This window comes from Zootermopsis nevadensis, unplaced genomic scaffold (assembly GCF_977971745.1).
Source record: "Zootermopsis nevadensis isolate Lab colony 2312 unplaced genomic scaffold, Znev_1.0 Znev_ptg000022l, whole genome shotgun sequence".
In the NCBI taxonomy this organism is placed as follows: Eukaryota; Metazoa; Arthropoda; class Insecta; order Blattodea; family Termopsidae; genus Zootermopsis; species Zootermopsis nevadensis.
In genome coordinates, this window is record NW_028259154.1 from 895,820 (window position 1) to 917,604 (window position 21,785).

At 41.4% G+C, this 21,785-nt stretch overlaps 1 protein-coding gene and 2 long non-coding RNA genes across 14 annotated transcripts; all 3 read right to left on the reverse strand.

Moving 5' to 3' along the window:
• Positions 1–1,383: 1,383 nt before the first annotated feature.
• Positions 1,384–8,926, reverse strand: LOC147872928 (uncharacterized). Of its 3 annotated transcripts, none has more exons than XR_015536375.1 (5): positions 8,857–8,926; positions 8,241–8,401; positions 7,902–8,040; positions 7,274–7,449; positions 1,384–2,542 (listed from the first exon to the last, which is right to left on the reverse strand). It is a non-coding gene; the product is annotated as an uncharacterized LOC147872928 (long non-coding RNA). The 3 variants fall into 3 exon arrangements; XR_015536377.1 differs by lacking the exon at positions 8,857–8,926 and adding an exon at positions 8,553–8,826; XR_015536376.1 differs by lacking the exon at positions 8,857–8,926 and adding an exon at positions 8,542–8,826.
• Positions 8,927–13,137: 4,211 nt separating this feature from the next.
• Positions 13,138–19,043, reverse strand: LOC147872929 (transcription-associated protein 1-like). Of its 10 annotated transcripts, none has more exons than XM_087353390.1 (5): positions 18,896–19,043; positions 18,341–18,416; positions 17,742–17,827; positions 16,705–16,904; positions 13,138–14,167 (listed from the first exon to the last, which is right to left on the reverse strand). In XM_087353390.1, the coding sequence occupies exons 1-4, from the start codon at positions 18,936–18,938 to the stop codon at positions 16,732–16,734; spliced, it is 378 nt and encodes a 125-aa protein (XP_087209516.1). In that variant the 5' UTR covers positions 18,939–19,043; the 3' UTR covers positions 13,138–14,167; positions 16,705–16,731. The 10 variants fall into 10 exon arrangements, 4 of the variants coding, with proteins under 4 accessions (XP_087209516.1, XP_087209515.1, XP_087209517.1 ...); XR_015536348.1 differs by lacking the exon at positions 13,138–14,167 and adding an exon at positions 17,322–17,471 and having other exon boundaries at positions 16,766–16,904; XR_015536347.1 differs by lacking the exon at positions 13,138–14,167 and adding an exon at positions 17,250–17,471 and having other exon boundaries at positions 16,816–16,904.
• Positions 19,044–19,874: 831 nt separating this feature from the next.
• LOC147872930 (uncharacterized) lies at positions 19,875–21,467 on the reverse strand. Its single transcript, XR_015536463.1, has 2 exons — positions 20,493–21,467; positions 19,875–20,345 (listed from the first exon to the last, which is right to left on the reverse strand). It is a non-coding gene; the product is annotated as an uncharacterized LOC147872930 (long non-coding RNA).
• Positions 21,468–21,785: the final 318 nt, after the last annotated feature.

Consider the following 21,785-nt stretch of genomic DNA (forward strand, 5'->3'; position numbering starts at 1 on the left):
TTTCTTGTATACCCTGTAATTGTCCTCCTTCACTTCATACATGTCAAAAATTTAAAATTAAACTATATTAAGTACACATTTATTTCTGCAGTAATTTTTAACTAAATTATGATATCAATCTTATACCGCATTGAATCAAAGAAGCTACTCAGGCACCTAGTCTACAAATTATGTCTACCGATGTTCATTCCCATGTTCACAGCAGCTGTTACTAGACACTCTATTATCTTCACATCCAATTTTATGTCTTCCCTTCGGGGGTTTTTTTCAGACCCAAAATCCGTATTCACTTGTAATTTCTAAGTCATCCCCGATTTTTACCGCGATTAATACTTTATTTCTGGATCCTCTGCAAGTCCGCGGTTCAACTACCGACAGCGACACAATCAAGTTCGGTCCAATTCAATAATATACACAGAAGATACCGTGAATTTTTCCTTCGGGTAAAACCGGCTGGAACGTGATGCTGTCCACGTATCTCCATCTAGCTAGCTGTTAAAGATGCACGTACCTAAACCTTCAATAACCCATACGCCTTCATGCCGTAGTGCGTAATTAAACACGGACGCAACTTATCTTTAAAAAGAAATTAGTCTGTCACGTGTAAGTAATAAGATGATGAGAAAGGAAAAGAAGATGAAGATTTGCAATTCGTTTTCCTTCAAAGATGGAAATAAGGACTTCATTAGATAAAATCTCTCAACTACGGGATACTGGCAAAAACTAAGCTACAAACTACTACGACTACTGCAACATTGAAGAGATAAATTTCACCCACCAGCGATAAACTGGAGGTTTCTCAGATGACGTCGTCGCTGGACATGGCAATCGTCCGTTGTTTCTCGTGTCGTCTGCTACAAGTTCACTCACGTTTCAGAGCTACGCGCTACCTCCATTCACAAAGCAATGAGCAATTTGAGTTGACGTCTTTTTTTTTGGGGGGGGGGGGAGGCTCTCTATGACTTCTGTATTATTTGATTTATATATAATATGAGCGACGTTCTTTGCAAATGACTTGACAATGCGAGCTTTCATAACTCTGAAAGAACAAGGGAATTAATAGAAAGTGTCGGATGCAAAGTTGTATTTTTGCCACCAAATTCGCTAGATTTAAATCCAATTGAGAACTTTTGGTTTGTCATCAATGCACACTTGAATTTGCTAGTACGCTACTATATAATTAATAATTATAATGTAACAAGTCATGGAAATTTTAGCTGCTTTTAAAATCTGATCTCATTGGAAGTCAACTCATATGCGAAAATTTAAAGACGAAATAGTGACATATGTCGTTCTTCTACCTGTTATAAAGGGAGATGGAAACACAGGTATACAAGCAAGTGTTACAGTTTTCGATGTTTCTACAATCGGAAAAAATAAAAGTACAAGTTATTTATTTATTTATTTATTAAATAACATCTTGAACATAAAACAATCTGAAAACTTCATTTAAAATCTCAGCGTCTGGCGTTTCACTTATTTCGCCTTCAAAAAGCCTGTATTATTTTATTCACACTTAATTTGCATGTGATTTCGTTGTCCACTACGTCTCGTCCCTAATTTCAGTGTGAATCTCCCATCAATCCACACTTTAATGTCCTAGTACCGATGCCTACGATATTACAAAATTTCAATCATTTCTCAATTACTTTCACTGAATGAACTTTGTCTACGTCAGAGGTGGTCAAATTTGGACTGTACGTCTGTCCTGCAATATGATTGTAATCTAAGGGCAAAGCTATGTAAATAAACAACGATTAGTTTTCAGCCCCATGAAATTTTCCAAATTGAAAATCTTCCCCGCTTTATAGTTTGTGTTAGCAGACGCTTAAGTCACCTCAAAATTACTTAACTTGAAAAGCTAGCCGTTACTCAGATCATCAAAACAGAAAATCCCCACTTTTCAAAATCCTCAATGTCTTCTATATATACTTTACCGAAGCCTACCACTGCAACTTAACGCATGGTCTGTGACCTCACACCCTCAACATTTCTAATATTGTGGGCAAACTAACTGCGTCTTTGCTGGATTCCGCTGATATTCCGTTGCAGCGCAGCGGCTGGACTGCAGGGTCGATGATGTTGTTAGTGGTTAAGAATGCATGCAGCTACAACTCTACTCTAACCCGTCCATCCTCTGAGGGTAGGAAGAAGGCGAAAAAGAAGAAAAGAAAGAAGAAAAAGAGTAAATAGAAAGAATCTGGATTCATTTTTCTCAAGGGATGGACACAAGAAAAACATTAATTGGAGACTCAAAATTAAGGAACATTGGAAGGAGTTTAACCCCTGCACCCCAGGCGTTAGTCGTGTGTTAATTTAAAATTAAAGTAATTCGTTTCACTCGCCAGCAAAGATGGTAGAAACGAAATATGCCGGAGAGATGACCGCCGACACTGGAAACACGACAAGAGTGCAGCGTCCGGGTGGAAGCGGCTGAGGAACTCCGGGTTCCCCGGAGCGTGTAGACGCAACCGCACGGGTGAAAATGCCATGAAGATCCTCCTCTGAGTTTCGGAACCACGAAGATTCACTCGCCTTTCCCCTGAAACCAGACAGAATGTCCCATATAATGACAAGAATTTATATGTAGGGTCTGAAGCTCCATATTATTCATATTAACATTAATTACGATGATAGCAAACCAAATTTAAACATAACAGTGTGTTGTTCATTAATATTTACAACTTTTATTTATCAGACTAGAAGACAAAAGATTCTAAATTCATGGTCAACGTTATTTTGATTAGAACATACAAACAGCTTGGTTGAAAGTTATCTCCTAAACACAACACACTCTTTTCTGAAATGCTAGACTAATTATAGAAAAAACACTCATTAAAAGCAGCTTGGGGGGGGGGGTATTATCTGTCCCGACACTACGCCTCGGCCTCGCAAGATAGAAATCTGTGCCTTACATCTTCAATCTGCGCGTAAATTGTTATCTCCTGTTCTCACTGTGGTGATTGTGATGATTAAGTTTACCGACGTTTAGGAAGTGATATTGCTACCTCCATCATAACAGCGATGATGGTGGGCCCTTGTGATGACGCAACATCACAAAAGACATTCATAAAACATTCTTCGGTTATGATTATTTGCTCCCAAGTGATTTTGGACCTTACGGGATAACATTTATAAATAACCGTTGCCATGGTAACGCTGCTAAGAGATGTTGGGTCTAATCGGATAATTATTATGATTATTATTGTTTACTACTTTACATTTTTGCCGTCATTCTTAGCGGGCAATTTATTAGTCTTAAAATTTTGTCCGTTACACCCCATAAAATGGCAGGATTCTTCTAAAAGATGAACTTGAAATTACATTGAATAAAGCGATAGCTGTCTACATTTAATGTGTCTTAAAATATGCTTCAGTATACTAAAAATCACGAGAAAGATCTCTAACGATTGTCTGTCGACGGGGAGAGATTCGAACCCGAAACCTATCGAGTAGGACAACTCAATATTTATTTCTTGTATGTTTACTTACCCAACTCTCCTGATCTGTGGAACTAACCCTGACCGATCATTAAACAGACTACGTGCGCGATGAGGGACCATTACATCAAAGGAAGACAGTGATTTCTATCTACACCAAGACATTCCAACAGCACCAGGTTCTAGCCAGTGTGCTCAACGGTTAAACGGGTACGGGGTTACTGCGACCTGCGGTAAACATCTGACCAGTAACGAAGTATTACGGAACAGAGAATGACGTCCACACGTTCATAATCCCATGCTCTGGCAAAACAGATACGGGTGTAATTTTTCAATATTCGATTTAAAAGAAATTGGATAATGATCATTTTATGCGGAAACGTTTACAAAGATATGAGAGACTCAAACAAGGAACAGAAATGTGATTAGTCCGTGAAACATTAAACAAGAATAATCTCTTTTAAAATTGACATATTGCAGAGGATATAGAGTCTGGATGTAATGACTCATACAACCCGGATTTAAAGAAATCAGATATTATTCGTTCAAGTATCATGTGGAGTAACAAATATTTCCGAGGAACATATTTCTTCCATCCTCAGGGCTAAAGATTGGTGAGCATTAATGTTACATTCTACAACATTAGGTGTAACTGGGAGGATAATATTAAAATTGTTCTTACGGAAGTACTTTTCAAGGTTGCGAAATGGATTAATATGGCTCAGGAAAGACACCACTGACGGGATTTTGTGAACACTACGCTGAACTTTCCATTCAAGGCGGATAATTTGACTAGCTGAGCCTATTGTTAGCTTCTTACTCCCACCTCAGAAATTCGCAAGACTACCTTTGATGGTCATATCGATGGAAAAGCATGTAAAATTTAAAAAAGAAAGTTGTATGGCATCTGGTGTCATTTCAATAAAATAAATTCTTTCTAAAATAATTAATAATGCCATACACGCATACGATAAAAATAAAAATTAAAGTCTCACTGATTATTACAGAAATTTGGACATATAATAATAATAATATTTGCTTTAAAGGGTTATTTTGATCTGGGACCATGCACAGCTACTGTATAACTCACAGTCGAACGCACGTATATGTACGATGGTGTCCGACGCTACCAGAAGCTTGCTGGAATATCGGATGGATACCGGCCTTGCGATACGACCTAAGGTCAAAACGTGCCCCCCATTTCCAAACAACCATTCGCAGTCAATACTCTTCGTTTCTAACACGTACTACTAACATTACACAGACCGATTTTCGTCAAATTCGATATTAACTGTATGTCACTATCTGTTACCTTCCATTGGTACTATCAGCCATGACCCTCGTTATTAATTTATGTATTAAAAGTACAAAGCCACGATTAAGAATATCCATAAATTTAAACTTGCATGCATCTAGGACAAAAAATTCTGAATGGATTAGGCATTGGACAAGGCAGGTAGCTCCAAAATTGACTTTCGATATTACGCCCGTGCGCACAGACATGTTTCATTTGTTACCATGCACTTGGGCAAACATTACACTAATCCCTAGGGTCAAATCAACAGGTCACGCCGCCATTGTGCCAATTCTTTCAAGTACTGCATAAATTTTTGAAGGCGTCTCCACGAACAGCGGAGAATTTTATGGAAGTGCATTAAGACGCACTCTTTCAACCAAGGTCAACAGTTCATGACAGGAAATAACAGAAAAAGATAATTATTTGTCTGAATTCTATTCTACAAGGAATGTAATCCATGGTTACACGTGATATGAGCAATGCGACAAAGTTGGAGAATGTGTAATATTCCTAAGAATTCCATTCACGCAGTGCATTTATTGAGACTATCTGCTGGTTTCTTCCAGCTTAAAACATGTTTTCAAACACGGCAGCAATTTCTTTCTCGTACTGAACACGTACACGTGTTCAACCTATCAAATGGGACACGAAGTGCTGGAAACAGCGACTTCTTCAAGTTTTGCTATTATTCTCGAGACAATGTTCAATGGCGCAACAAATATTCGAGCTGAGGAACGACTGGATTTTAGAGCAACACACACCTGAACGCGGTCCTAAATTCGTCAGAATCTGTCGAGAATCGATGAATCAATTTACTGTAACCTGAGTGTCAACCCATCCTAATCTTCGGAACTTATTAAAAACACAAACAGACAGAGAGAGAGATGCTTCAACTAAGTTAACAGTCCTATAATATTTCTTGATGATTTAGACAGGCGTAATACTTCGTTTCTCACTCTGTAAGACAATCCGAACTTGAAAACACTTAGGGAAAGAGATTCAAGAAGATTATTTACAAGCGAGTGGGGCGAAGTAATACTGATAAAGAAAAAGGCATGTAAACGGTACATTAAGCCTTCAACAGAGAATACTAAATACCAAGTAGTTCAATTCTGAAAGTTTACTTCAACGTATGTACCAAGTGTTTTAATTATGATGCCTTTTATATTTATGGATTTTCTATGATTCTCACTATAAACAACGATCATTTCCTTAAACAGCGTTAACCAGTTGATCTTCGTAATGGTGAAGAGTTGTGTTTTCTTCGCGGTACGGACTGGATTCTTTAATATTAATCAGACGACCTACGGCTTCATGGGGTTAATGATGCTTATTTTTTCATTTCAAAGAGCACACAAAAAGTTAATTTATGAACCCTCTTAGGAAGGGAATGAATTATTTCGGAAGATTTAGTAGCGGTGAGACTTAATATTAAACTGTGTTTTTGTATAAAGAGTATCTGGAGATGTGAATCAGACTGCAGTGACTCACGATAGACTCAAATTTCGGTTTCCTTGCACTTGTAAAGCTTCAGTTTCATTGATTAGGAAAATAGATCAGGTACTCAATTTGACGATATTTTGTATTACTATACACAGAATAAACTGAAAGTCGACAAAACTGCAATTTTTATTAGCGAAGAGTAATTATAACTGTTATAAATTACGCCTTCATAGTTTTGTGACTCGAGATACTGTAAACTGGTGCAGCTTTAATTCAATATATATCTCTACTGTGTTGCTACAAGTGGACTTGAATATCAACGCACTTCCTCTTGGTCTACGCTCCTGTATTCCATCACCATCCTTCGGGATACAACGCAGAACGATACTTCGTTCTGATGACTGCCTCAATCAAGCAAAGGATGTTGAAAATGTTTCTCCATATTTTGGGAACCTCTGCTCTATACAGCGCTACATTCTAGCAGCTCTGTCTAATTCCATCACCGCGTAAAGGACGCCTACTCAGTCGCGTCCCTGGCAGACGGCTAATCCAAATCAATACAGACTCCGTACGCAATACTCGGTCCACCTAACACCAACAGCATTTCCTTACGAAATTTATCCAACAGAAATGAAGTAAGGACGACCAGTCAGTTTTTAAAATTTCTGTGTCTATACACGAAGAGAAAGGCTTTGACCAGTTAAACGACTGTCAGCTACACGATGACTGCCGTACATGTTTACATCAAGAGAGACGCAAGAAACTGGTCTCATACCGCAAGTGTGCGTGTCCATCACGTCTCTGCGATTGTCTGCATTTTCTCCTTTTCCAATTCTCAAACGATCTGTAACTTTTCCTTTTTGTTTCCAACTCATAAAAGAACTCGATTCCTTACCGTACGTAGGGGGTTTCAAACATTCTTTGATTTTGGCGATATCGGTACCTTCGCGAAATCCCATCCACGCAGACCAGGCTTTACTCAGACACTACATTACCGTCGAGACATACTAATTTCTAATTTCCCACAGAACACTATCTACGAAAGTCATTATAATTTTTAATAAACCTCGAAATAATACATCACCGTACTCACCCGAGTCCATCGCTCGTTGGTGCCTCATCGTTTCAGACGTCTCGAGCCAGACGACGTCACAGAGCAGCGTCCAGGAGCGAGACGTGGAAAAATCTTCTGGTTCAGAGGTTCACGACGGCGATGAAGAATGATGATATCATAATCACCGTGAATGTGAAGAGGGCTCCGCCAATCACCTCAAAGCAGATATAATGACAAGAATTTATAATTACGTCGCTTCTGTACTGAACCCCCCGAGGAGGAAATTGACAATTTACGTTACTGAGGCCACGATCGTCCCAGGCCGGGAGGTGGTACGGCTTGGGGGGGGTAAAGCGGTCAAAAGTCAAAAGAAAACCAAATGAAACTACTTCGAATAACTCCGGCTTGGTATCCAACTCCAGACGCCCAACTCAACCCCCACAAACCCTGACTTGCCTTCCGACTTTCTCCTCGAGTCGTTCTCTCTCCGGCGGACACACACAGACTGTCCTAACTGCCCTGCTGTCTGATCAGGGTCTCGAAGCCGCCGACTCCAAAGAACTTAGAGAGGGGAGATAAGCCACTTCGAGCCATGAGGCATGGCTCAGTACGTACGCTCTGGAACTCGATCAGTGGGCATTATCTGACAATTTCTCATTGTACTCACCGGAGTCCTTAGTTCGCTGCTGCTGTAATATAATTTTCGGGTTCTCGTGTTAGCGACCTCACGATGTAAGCGGCCGTCATCCTCACCGCTCCGTAAACCTCAAGTCTTGAACGAGTGTCACGTGGTTGTTACCACTGACCTAGAAGGAGACGGAATGCGTGGGCAGTATCACAGAACAATCAAAACGTAAAATAAAATAATATCTCAGAATACTTAGTTCAGTGTTGCAACGTCATTTCAGCCATCTTGTCTTGTGTGACCTAGGCCAAGTCACGTTTTATCCTCAACGTACTTTAAGAACTCTCTACTTCAGAGGATGGAAAATTTCATGCAACTCACCTTGAATGACTTAAGTAGGCTCGCGTTGTACAGGACGTAGCACCCGAGGACACAAAACAGGACACATGTACTCTCGCATGTGCGTGTCACAGTCCTTGAGAAAAATATATAGACGATCTTATATCACTCCACTTTCTCCATGGAAAAGCGACGTAATTCACCTGTAAAGCCGCCAGACAGAAATGCCGATAAGTCAGGGTCGTTATCTATCCGACCAGGTTAAATCTGTATTCATTATGATAAGGTCAAATCCAGGAGTCAATTATAATCAATATTACAATTTTCATCGATTTGTGCTTACATTACACGTACAGTGAATGGCAAAAGAGGTGGAAATCCACACAATAAGAATTTATTATTATTATCTTCGCTTCAGATTCCAGGATTACATTTTCAATGGTGCAAGGGTTAATAAAATCTAACTCAAAGACGTTTGTAATTTCTAGAGAAAATCGGTTAGTATTTTCACTATCACGAATTCGCCTGCATTCTTTAGAGCCTCGTACTACCACCACGAAAGCTTCAACAACTCTTTGGCTGTCGAATAGATCGAGAATTCAACCAAACACAAGCTGAGACGTAATATCAAAATGGCCGACTGAAGCCCCCAACTTACGTAAAGACTGCGTACATCCGCGCTGTACCGAAGCAGGAGACAGACAACCAGGAAAAACTCAACTTGTTCGAGGAAACAAGTTTCGCGGAGCATGCTGGGAAAGGCAAAGATCAAAAACTCATCCAACGCGTGTCGGCAGAGATGACTAAGGGGCAGATAAAATTATACGTCCAGTAATAAAACACTCGAAGCGAAAATACTACGAGCAGCGAAAACTCAATGATTTAATCGAATGAAACCAAATCGCGGGACGGAGGGTGAGCCTCAGCCCCTAGACAAGATCTGTTGCCAGGTCGGTTAGTCGAAAGAGTTGGACGACTTGCCTCGCCCACGAGGTCCTGTTTCCTGTAGCGTGCGAGCGCAAAGCCAACGAGTTGGACTCGTCCGACTCGGGCGGTTCGTTGGAACCCGGCGCCCGGGCCATTGTCCGGAGCCGGGTCCGCGCCTCTGCTCGCTCAAGAAACGGCCTGGGCCTCCACCTCCCTTCGTGGGGCGCGGGGTGGTTAGGGCGCGGGGGTTAGGGCGCGTTTTGAATTCTGGTTGTGGATCCTATGTGGGATAATATGGGGATTTTTGGTGGGGAATCCTGCAGGATCGTGGGTAATATTATGTGGTGAATCCAGGGGAATATCCTGGGAATCATGGGTTGCGATCGTGGGAAATTCTGTTGGAAATGTTTGGTGGCAGATTCTGCTAGATCTGGTTAGGGAATCCTTGGTGGGGATCCTAGGAAATCTGTGGGGAATACTAGGATGGTCATGGGGAGTCCTGGTAAATCCGAGGAATCCTGGAGGGGGTTATAGGGGATCCTAGAGGTGATTGTCTTCGGGGATCCTGCCGTGATCCTAGAGGGCAGTGTCCAGGGAATCCTGGGGTCCTAGGGGATCCTGTGGTTCCTGGGATATGGTGATGCTGCAGGGATCCTGAGGGGATGGTCCCGGGGGGGCGATCTTGGGTAGGGGTGATCATGAGGGTTGGCCCAAAGAAGGGGATAGCCCTGGGAAGGGGTGCGACTGGGGTAGTGGCCCTGGGGTAAAGGGTGTGGCCCTAGGGTGGCTGGCTAGCAGAAATATTGGTGAGAAGATATAACCTTGAGATTTTTTAAGACCAGTATCTACGAAACTATTGGGCCGAATTTGTCGTGGCTTCCTTGACCTATACGTGACCTCATTTTGACATGAGTATGGTCAATCAGGTATTTGCCGTTTGGCATAAATACGTATGACCTTGAGAATTTTAAAGACCTCTATCTGGCAAACTATTGGGGCGATCTTGTCTTGACTTTGTCATGACCTTGACCTAACAGTGACATCAATGTTACAAGAGAATAATCACTCTGATAACTGATGAAGATGTGAGGGCGAAATAATGTACAACAGTGGTCCCCAACGCGGTGCCCGCGTTGATACGGAAAGAGGTTATACTGAATAATAAATGCCGTTCAACCATGAACATTATAAAATCAAAGCACAGTTCTCTACGTACTAATGCCCATCTTGACGATTGCGAGCAGCAACATCATCCTACTCTCCCAAATTTGTAAAACTGGCCGCTGAAATGCAGTGCCAAACATCACACTAACTTCCCACTTGAGTAATAATAATTGTACTTATAAAATTACGTATTTTTGATTGCGTGGTTTCTTGTATCAATAAACGTCGTGTTGTTTTGTGTATTATTTGGTGTCCGTATCTTATTTGTCCAGAGAAAGGAAAATTTGGCTTTGTTAATTGGTTGGTGCCCGCCACGATCTCATAAACTCTCAAATGTGCCCTTGGGCAAAAAAAAGGTTGGGGACCACTGACGCAAGGCAATACATGCCAAACATTATCATCAGTGCGTTTGGTGTAATCACGCACGTCTGCTGATATCGAAGTTTCAAGGTTCCTACGTGCGGATATCCGTATATCCCATGTATACATAAGATCGAGATTAGATACATTTCTTTTGTACATTCATGTATGTCTGATGGTTGATATGGGTTGCCATTATCCACACATTGAAGGCAGATTCATATTTATTTATGACGGACTTTGCCACAGTACGTATGTGTTTGCCGCGTGGTATTCTACGTCCATACAGCATCCAGTTGATGTGATGTGTCCAGATGGGGGGGGGGGGAGGGAGGAGGTCATAAATGCAGAGCGAGTTAAAGAGAGTAAAGTAATGCCGCACCAGCTTGGCCCAAAAGTTATATTCTGAGCAAAAAATTTCGAAAACGAATTCCCACATCTAGCATCTTAGCTTGGTAGGTCATGTAATCCTCTACTTACCCCCTCAAACCAGAACTATATTGTAAGATTTGAGGTTTCCACAGCAGATATTGTTTCTGTCATAATTGCGTTTGCGCAAATAGACTGGGAGCTTACGCCTGAATGAGGTACCCATCAACGCTTGTAGGGGGAGGTATTCCCATATGTCATTTCAGATAAATCCATTCAAACAGCACACCCAAGTTACTGCTATTCTTATGGGCACACACTCCAGAAGCATCTATACGTTAATGTGATTAAGTCAAGGTTGTTTACAATGTCTTCCGTGGTTTAATGCGTTACTGGGACATACGATTGTGTGGGTCGTATTAACCCGGTCAGTATCGCACTCCATTGCAGCACGCTGCCACTACAAACAGTCCTACATATCGGGTGGCCATTATGTCCCATTCCACTTGCATGAATAAACGGAAAATCAGTTAACACTGACACGATATCTAGTTGCTACAGGTTGCAGCGTGAACTTGTAACTTAATCAGTACACGAACTGTAAAGAAGTTCTTGACATAATCTCGCACAGTGCTAGGACAATGGATGTAAAATAAAATGTCGTACCTTTAGTTGCAACGAAGGTAACTGTTGCGAGCAGCGCCAACTGGGACAATCATAATTAATAAGAAAGCTGGCCATGTCGTTGACCGATTGACTAACTAACTAGATGGCTTACCGAACCCGAAGGTTCATCACCGAATTAACCAAAGCTCTGTCCTGGGCCAACAAAATCCAGTCTCCTTCAACTCCTATCTCCCATAGATCCCACCTGAGATTATCCTCCCATCTACGTCTAGGTCTCCCCAGAGGTCTCTTCCCCTCAGGCTTCCCAAATAGTGGACCCAACCAACTAGATGGCTTAGGGAACCCGAAGGTTCATCACCGAATTAACCAAAGCCCTCCACCGGACCCTGTCCTGGGCCAACAAAATCCAGTCTCCTTTAGCTCCTATCTCCCATAGATCCCGCCTGAGATTATCCTCCCATCTACGTCTAGGTCTCCCCAGAAGTCTCTTCCCCTCAGGCTTCTCAAATAGTGGACCCAACCAACCAGATGGCTTACGGAACCCAAAGGTTCATCACCGAATTAACCAAAGCCCTCCACCGGACCCTGTCCTGGGCCAACAAAATCCAGTCTCCTTCAACTCCTATCTCCCATAGATCCCGCCTGACATTATCCTCCCATCTACGTCTAGGTCTCCCCAGAGGTCTCTCCCCCTCAGGCTTCCCGGTGCACACCTCTTGCCCCATCCATGCGCGCTACATGTTCCACCCATCTCATTCTTCTCGACTTAATCACCCTGACAATACATGGAGAGGAGAACATCATTATGCAGTTTTCTCCATGCCCCATCATCTTCCCTCCTAGGCCCAAATATCCTCCTAAACACCCGATTCTCAAACACCTGCAATCTGTGTTCCTCCCTCTGAGTGAGAGACCATGTTTCGCACCCATACCACACAACAGGCAAGATTATTGTTTTGTATATTTTAATCTTCAGGTTCTTAGAAATCAGACGGGAAGACAAAATATTTTGAACTGAGAAGTAGCAAGCATTTCCAGAATTTAGTCTCCTCCTAACTTCGTCGTGAGCATCATTTTGAATCGTTTTTGTTGTTCCCAAGTATTTGAACTTTGTCACACTTTCAAAGGATTTATGAGCCACCTTAATGTCTGTCGGGTACATCATCGTGTTCACAAAAGCCCGCCACCGGGGTCTATCCTGAGTCAGTTGCATCCAGTTCACTCCATTGAGACCCATCTTCGTAAGATTCGTCTTAATGTTATCTTCCCACCTACTCGCCCTCACAACATCGGGTGTGGAGTTCGTCAAGCATTTTTCTCTCTTATCTGTCCCACTCCCGTTTTGGGTCCAGACATCTTCCTCGACACTCTGTTCTCAGAGGCCCTCAGTCTATGTTCCTCCCTCAAAGAGAGAGACCACGTTTTGCACCCATAAATACTTTGCACTCAATAATAGCAAGCATTCCCCGGATTTAATCTGCTGATGTAGGGAGATTCTTCAATATTTATTCTTCTAAATCCGGAATACAATTTCTTTCAGTTCCCTAAAACGCTTTAATAATGTCGATGTATCAAGAGATGAAAAGCGTTAGAATTATTGTTCAGAATACAAACCCCACTTCTTAGCATCCATGTATTTCTATTAAGATTCTGGGCCACGAAACACATTTAATTCATTTAAAATTGTAAAAAGTTAATTGCCTACTGGAATATTCTTTTATTATAAATGTTGCCGTTAACAAACAGAAGTCAATCTAATGTTACTTGAAATTGTGTTAAAAAAGTTTAATTCTCTTACACGAGTTCACAAATGCAGACGAAAACATTAAATGTGATGAACAACAATATTTATAATTAGGAATCCCTTACCTCAAACTTTGTTCAATTGTAGGAGACCACGACGTCCACGGGCAAAGATCAGTTTAATCAAAATTAAAATGGAGAGAGTGGAGGGCGGTTTCACAGATTTCTTAATAATTCTTTTATAAGATAAGAACTTGTGATATTCTATATTAGTAAGAATTGCCACAAACAACATATTCCCTCCACCTAACATTTACCTGGGCAATACTCATTACAGCTGAATCTAAACGGTGACAAGCCGCTGCATCCAGTCTGTACAGAAAGTCATTATTTCACGGTCACCAACTCTGAAATGACAAATGTTCGTGTAAAAGACAGATCAATGAAAATGTCACCTTATATTTTAAACTGCGACAGTAGCTCAGTCTCTTGTGTGGAAGGAAACAATCTTGGATGAAGATAAGTGCAAAATTCCTCTGACAGCATAGCCGAGTTTCCAGGAAATTCCAAAGTGCAATGGCTGTGACATTCCACATGAAACCAGATTCATTCAGAATGGAGTTGCCTCTTTCCACATCCTACATCATTAGGAACCCTGCATATTCCAAACTGCATTATAACACTGATATTTAAACACCGCAACCTATCTGCTGTCACACCACAGCGACCAGAATGGCATATCCAGATCACATCAGGTGTTCTGAGTAAAGGTGACAATTCTGAAAAAAAAGTAACACACACATCGTGAAGACAAGTTTACTGCAATTACTGTCATCATCATTATTGCCATCTTCTTCTTCCAAACATCTGATCTGCCATATGCAACTTCCGTGCTCATTCTTTTCCTTTCTGACTGCCTCAATGGAATCCTAACAAACTGGCTATACTACCAACTACAAAACATCAGTGCCTTCCTGGACAAACACGTAGTAGCTAGTTTTAACACTTTTCTTAGTATTCAAATTGAGCCGAGTTGTTTTTTAACGATTACGAGGACGAACAAGACCTCAAAACAATGTAGAAATACACGAATTCTGTCGGACAATGTACAAACGTTCTAGGCTACGCTTCAGGAAGTTGTCAAATGTCACTTTCATAAATTACAAAGGGACCCTTTTCCCCCGCCCAGTAATGTATCCAACGCAACGAATTATGGTCGTATTACGTAGGAAAATGGTGGGGACAAACGAAGTCAAATCAGACGACAAAACGATGAAGTAAAGCAAACGCAAAAAGCCGTTCAATATGACCTTCGTGACTGTGTGTTCGTAAATAATTTGTTTCGGCTACGGTAAAAAAATGATCATTTCCTTGTTAACCAAAGCAACGCGCCATTCATTACGCTAAACTACGTTCAATTTTTCTGCTACCCTTTTTAAAACAATCCGCACACCTACGCCCACATCTTGGGGCAGATTTTTACTCATATGGTCACATTTCCAGCAATTACAGAAGCAGCAGTTTGCCAGAAGACAACTGCCTGCCTTCTCTCTGTCGCTCCACACCCAATTCACATAACATGATGGAAGGATGACTGTAAGTGCTAAAGAAACTGGCAGGGTGCTGGGGCCACCAACCTTGTCGCAAATACTTAGAGTGGACGTGGGGATTCCCCACTAAGTAAAGGAGAGCCACCAAAAATGTCTTACTTTGAGGAAATATCTCTCCATGACACCAGCAGCAGCACTCTCAATGTAACAACTTTAACTAGTAGAAACACAACAAAATAAAGAAAGCAATTCTACAAAACAATATTTTGTATCTGACATTACGTCAATAAACAGTTTTACGAGATGAGTTTTAGTGCACGCTGATTACTGAATTGCCAGCATGTCTACACGAGAATTTCTGATTGTGGTCACAATGTTTATTAAGATCCCGGGACCCCTTCAACATCATGATCGTATGTTGATTGACTACCCAATAACAAGATCAATAAAACGTGCAACAAACAAAGCTACGTTCTACCTCCAAGAATCATACGCAAAGGAATCTTCACTCGCAGACAGCTCAAACACTCTAATATTTTAACAAACATCCTGCAAAAGAGCTGTACCACTTAAAGTCCTCTCCCTTCCATTTCAGCACAGATTCTTACAGTAGTAATAAGTTCTAGAAATGAATGGAGGGGAGACACGGGTTTCGTATTGTATGCATTTCCTTCCTGATTTCTGCCCTCTAAAAAATAACTGAGGGTTTTCGTGGGTGCGATATGGGAGCCCAAGATGAGAGGAAGGAGGGGTTATGTAACAATATATTTATGAGGGAGCAGCCAAGGTGGTCAACGAACACCAAACAGACATCATATATCATTTCATTTCCAGGTCAACAATCTTTAACCAAACTAAATTGTCAATAACTTCAGCCTGTCTCTCTCTCACACACACAAAAACACAATCTCTACATTCTTCCTATAAACAATCTGACTGACAACACTAACAAATTAGTCTTTCCTAAGCCAAGAACTCTTCACAACCATTTTACAGACATAAAATAACAATCCTGACAACACCAGCACTGGTACATTGTGACCCACATAAGTGGCACTGCCTTTCTATACTTGGGTCCAACCCACCACACCACTCCTCGATCCTAATGCAAATCCCCTTACCCCACCACCAACCACGGAATATACCAGAAGTAATACTGAGCCTCATCACATGTCCATGAGACTGACACCTGACAACTCTCAACATATGGTTAAGTCTCAAATAAATGGAACCTCTGACAGTCATCTCCATTTTTGCAAGCAAATCCAAATTCATAACAAACACCACACCACAAACTTACAAGTTTTGTAACCGATCCCCTTAATCAACACAGGATACTCTAAACTTAAGCACAAGAACATAAAATATCCCGGCAGCTCCGCTCACTGTGCACAAAACTAAATTACTTCCACTGGCAAATGCTCACTTATTAATTAGTAAACAGACCACATTAAAGGCTCCTCAGCACTGCACACATCTCACATGTAACAAAACCTTATCACAAATAGTCACCACCCTCGTCTACAAGCTACACCTAACCTCCAATTTTGGTGTCCTATGAACAATATATTCACTAGACAATCATGAATGCCTCTAGCATACCACAGATACTGCAATAATGCCAATCCCTCACCACATTTACGTCTTTCAACATATCAAATCTCACGCTTAAAGTCACAACATCTAAAGTACCTAATAAAATTGGACAGACTCATCTCTCTCACACGACAACCACATCAAATACATTCTAATGCTCATGTACTCACACAACGAATGCCTGGTTCAGACCGATATCAGTCTCTTGCGGATACGAGGTTCCTTCTTTGTCCCAGCAGGTTTAATCTTCTGACATCAAGTCGGTCTGCCAACTGTTGCCGCACGTACTTCAACGCTTCTCTGGCCAGCAGTACGCAGGTCACGTGGTGCTCAGTAGAATCTGAAGGATCATTCTGTTTCTCGTAATCTGCTACTCCCAGAAAGAGAAAATACATTCACATTCAAGAAATCAAGACATCACACTCTTCTAAGAACACACAGTTTTACTTCACCAAGCAGTTAACACTCCCACCTTAGCCAATGAACAAGCACCTTCCATTTTCAGAAGACAAATTCTGTCAAGTTCATTACAACTCATTCACAAGTTAACTTTAAATACGGGTCACAACCAGCGACCTGACAAATTCTGAACTCCCTCGCTTACAGATTCATACTGGAGCCTTTCTTTCCTCCCCCCCAGCAAATTTAAAACATTCGCCAAGTGGGCCATTATTCCACACGTCATAATACTGCAACTACAAACTCTACAACTCACACACGTCACGTCAGACCCACGCAACTTCCGTTGCCACTGATTCAGTGGATATTTAACGAACAGTTCGCTTGCCATCTGTTTGGAGCCGAGGATGTTGATCGCTGTCTCCAAGAAAAGAACAAGTGCCAGGTGTCCCGGCTTACACGGCTCCCTCTCCTCGTGCCCCATTAGGACAGCAAGGGAGTCTATAAACACCAGTCGGTCCATGCCCTTCAGGTTCGCCTGTTTTGATGTCATGAAGAAAGGATGTAAATGAAAGATTAAGAAATGGCAAGCCTCTACAACACAGCCAACATCTGTAGCACTTCTACTACTAAGGTGAATTCAACCGACAAGGGGCAAGAGGTAGCCGAATCAATTAGATTTATTTTCCATATCACCATCAGTAACGCCACTTTATAATACCTTCTGGAAGCAAAGGTGGAAACTTCACCATCAGTAATATAAATTGTTTCAATGTTGAACAATCTAAATTTATAAAACTGAACTCACCAGCTTCCTGTGATATCGCCACCATTGTGTAGTGACACACAAGGAACACCGTCGTAACTCTTTCATGGCTGCAGCAACAAACACTCCTACCAACATACACAACAGGCCTTACTGGCTTTTCAGATATGAAGCAGAAATAAGTACGTCAGACGCTTTCAACAAGTTCACATACTAAATGTGGTTTTAAGAGAGATTTCAGGTTCTCACAGTGGTCTTTGGGTTCTAACACCACTTGGACTTACAGAAAACCAACACCGATTATGGTTTTCAAACATTTAATGGTTCGCTATATCAGCTGAAGTTATCCTTGTGACTAAGCGCAATGCCATGAGGCAGTGGGAGCATGGAGGTAAACTCCATGCATTCTCAATTATAGAACTATGTGGAGGTCAGCCTCAAAATGTGGTTCCTTACACTGGCAAAGAAAAATCACGTTCTTCACTGTTTCTTTGTAGTCTCAATAGAAGAAATAGACAAGTTCTTCATTTCATTAAAACCATTTGCTACTTTTCAGGACAAAAGGTCTTCTTCCTTCAATAATGGCATTGTAATTCAGAGAAGAAGTTTATTAAACAATTTACTCAAATGGATGAACTTGCCTGTGACTGCCGTCTGGTGAGTGGCTCTGGCTCGCTTGTCCTGCAATCTGAACGGAATCCCATGGACTGCGGAGATCTCCACATGTGGATCATCAATCACAATGAGTACAGATAATTACACTCACATCCTAATGTTCAATGGTCACAACAGTGGCCAATGCAGTAGCTGCTTCCTAAATCAGCAACTGATGTACGAGGCACAGAGCAAATGGGAAATCTGGGTTTATGATATGACAAAGAAATACATTACTTGTAGAAGCCTCCTGGTACTGGCAGGATACTAAACCCAAACTAATTGTGATACAGCCTCTAACGGGCTCACTGTACCAGTAAATAATGAGCTCTGGGTGCTCAGAGAAAAATCTATATCAGTGCCTCATAGACTGCCTTGGGACTCGCTTACAATTCTGCGTTGAAAAGCCAATGATTAACAATCTGTTATGTCATGTTAGTACCATCAGGCTGGAAAAACATCTTTTATTTTGTACACTATTTTAATATCAAGAATGAGGTTAGTTTGACAATATTCTTCTGCCTCCAACTGCTCTTATATACCTTGGACAGGAGAAAAGCTGCTGCGCTCTATTCTCATCATCATTAAAATTCAGGGATGCCACCAAGAAACAGCAAATTATTTCCCAGCACTGACGACGGTAGAACGGATCCGTCGTGCTTGACTTCTGAGCACTAGATGCTGTCTCCACGACCTAGAAAACACAAGCAACAGTTTCAAGTTATAACGAGTGACAACGCAAGCCAGATTCAATGGTAAGGGAAGTCAAATGTTTTAGTTACAGTAACTTTCAAGTACTGCAATTACTGTAATACTCTAAACACCTTTTCTCCACATCAGGGCGCATGTCATATTTATTTCCAGAAACTTTGGGTTTCATGGACACCTAGACTTTTATTTTGTACGTAAAAAACGAGTTTGACAAATCTCAACAACACTGAAATAAAAATTAACTACAAGCATATAATTTTTGTATAGTCTATGCTAACCCTATAAACGTCAAAAAGGAACGTACTATACGCGTATCAAGTTATTTAATAATCTTCCACCAACAATTAAAACTCTAAATTGTGATATAAATGTATTCAAGCCTGCACTGAAATTAGCTTTCATACTTGAATTGCAAAATCTGAAGGTTATGTACATTCACATGTGAAACACGTTCTTGTAATTGTGTCCAAAGTACTGAAGTTTATGTTTACTGTATGAAATGACTTGCTCTGCATCCCATGGTTTAGTCCTAAGAAGGATCTATGGAATGCAAAGAAACTCTACTCTCTAACATACCTGAATAATGCAATTCCTTATCCAAGTAACAAACACTCCAGGTGCTTCGTTCTGTCTCGTTCTTCACATCTCCAACTCCAAAAAAGCTGCTTCCCCATCACGCACACAACTGATCTTCTCAAACGCTGATATTCAGACAAATTGGTCCTCCATGTCTTTGTTGATGCCAGTAAACACACACTACAGCTACAGTTCACATGAAAGTTGCTACTCAGCACATGCCCTGATCTCAAACTCCTCTTTGAGACAGACTAGGCACTCCCACTAAATCTATAACAGTACACCTCCTCGGAAAGCAAGGTAATCGCACGAGGGCCTGAGGTCTTCCTTGTGGCATTGTGAGGCATGCTACGAACACCCCATACTTGGTCACTAGGAATCAAAAGTGGGCAACTGTGGTGTGGTGGCCACGTAACCAACATTACAACCTGTAACCCTAGCTGCTTACTTCTACCTTCTTCACTGCGATAAGCTATTGCACAAATTTAAATCAACAGCTACTGAATTTCCACATGCAAGTCACAAAAACAGAGGCTGCCACCACGTGTCTGTGGGTCATCCCAACCGCATCGCCTGATGAATTGTGTCCATCATGCACAAGGGTCATGTCAGCTCCCGGAGCAAAGTCTTGCTACCTCCGTAGTAATGATGGACTCGAAACTGCGTAACGGCTGAAGTATCCCATATGCTTGCATTCACGCCTACCTGAAACAAAACCATGTCCAGAAATAAACATCCGCATTGAGAGACCAGTATTAATTCTTACTACGAAGGCACTCTACACCACATTAATAACCTACTGGCAACTAATCCGGCCTTTCGTGCAACCAAAATATTTCCCACTTTACGTACTTCACACAGGAGAAAGATGACAAACATCAGTTCAAATAAACTTGCAAGCATTGGAAATATAAGAGAGTAAAGCTGCACTCGACTGGGCATGCATCCTACCATCACGCCGCCCGAAGTAAACAATACCAGCAGAGGAGCTGCGCCATTTTCTCGCGCGCAGGGACGGCAACGTCTGAAAAACAGCGAACACATCCCGCAACCGCCGGAGCACGAGGGATATTCAATGATCATTATGTGCGCACCCTGACGAACTCTCCTGTCATCTACCGACAATACCCCTGAGGTACATGCCCATCCGCGAACACTACATGGCACTGCCGAACAAAATGCTGCCTGAAATACCACTCCACAGTTTGTAAACTTATAAGCACCTGAAACGTAATTAAAGCCCTTCTTCCTTCTTGTCCACATGAAGTATTGTGGTTGTTATCAGGAATACAAAATATATTTGTGATTACATAAACTTTACATCAGGTACCCATCATATATGAGTTTGTTGTAAATGTAAACTGTGCTGTAGTTCACTGAAACATAATATAAAATATTCTCTTTAGCACCACTTTAAACAAACAATATTATGCCTCCTCTTTTTTTGGGAACCAGGAATCTGACCATCTCCTCACTGCGGTAAATTTTGCCTGACTGTTCCTCCCTCCATGCAGCTGAGTAACCACGATCCAAACTTTCCGGTCTTATCGCGTTCCCTCAGTACTAATCTACACTTACCCACATGCTCCTGCCATCCTAAAGTGAACTGCGTTAATTTGTATTTTGGCTGCAATGTACCAGAGTAATAAGCATTTGTATAATCCATTTTCATCAAAATATTCTTTGCATTACGGCAAACCTGACACTATTTTAAATGAAGTTATTTTAGAATCCCTTGACATTTTAGATTTCTTTACAGACAGTTACAGTGGTTATATGTGATTCCTCACGTAGCAAACGGAAAACGAATCACCACTGGGGGAGCCATCACACTTCTTACTAATGAACTGGTGAAATTGTTAAATGCAACTAAGAATATATGGACATTATGCAGAGAGCTTATAACATTTCAATCTCTATCCCTCTCCTACCCTTATTCAAAAGACTGAAACCTCCATCATTTCAAACACACGAAAGTTTAACGTTACGTTAGAACAGTGTGGGAACTGAAACCAATAAGTGAAGAGAACGCTGTGGCAACGCAAAGACAGTCACCATTTCAACATATTTCACTAGGAGACAGGAACAAAATTCGAATGTCTAAGATACCAAAGACCACGAACAAAAGTGCTTTCAAGTATTTAG

Bases quoted from the DNA above. Each gene is read 5' to 3' on its own strand.
- LOC147872929 (XM_087353390.1), bottom strand. From the start codon at position 18,938: ATGATGATGAGAATAGAGCGCAGCAGCTTTTCTCCTGTCCAAG. The intron at 18,417-18,895 runs GTATATAAGAGC...CCACATGTGGAG, and splicing joins CAGCTTTTCTCCTGTCCAAG to ATCTCCGCAGTCCATGGGAT. The intron at 17,828-18,340 runs GCAAGTTCATCC...GTATGTTGGTAG, and splicing joins TCACCAGACGGCAGTCACAG to GAGTGTTTGTTGCTGCAGCC.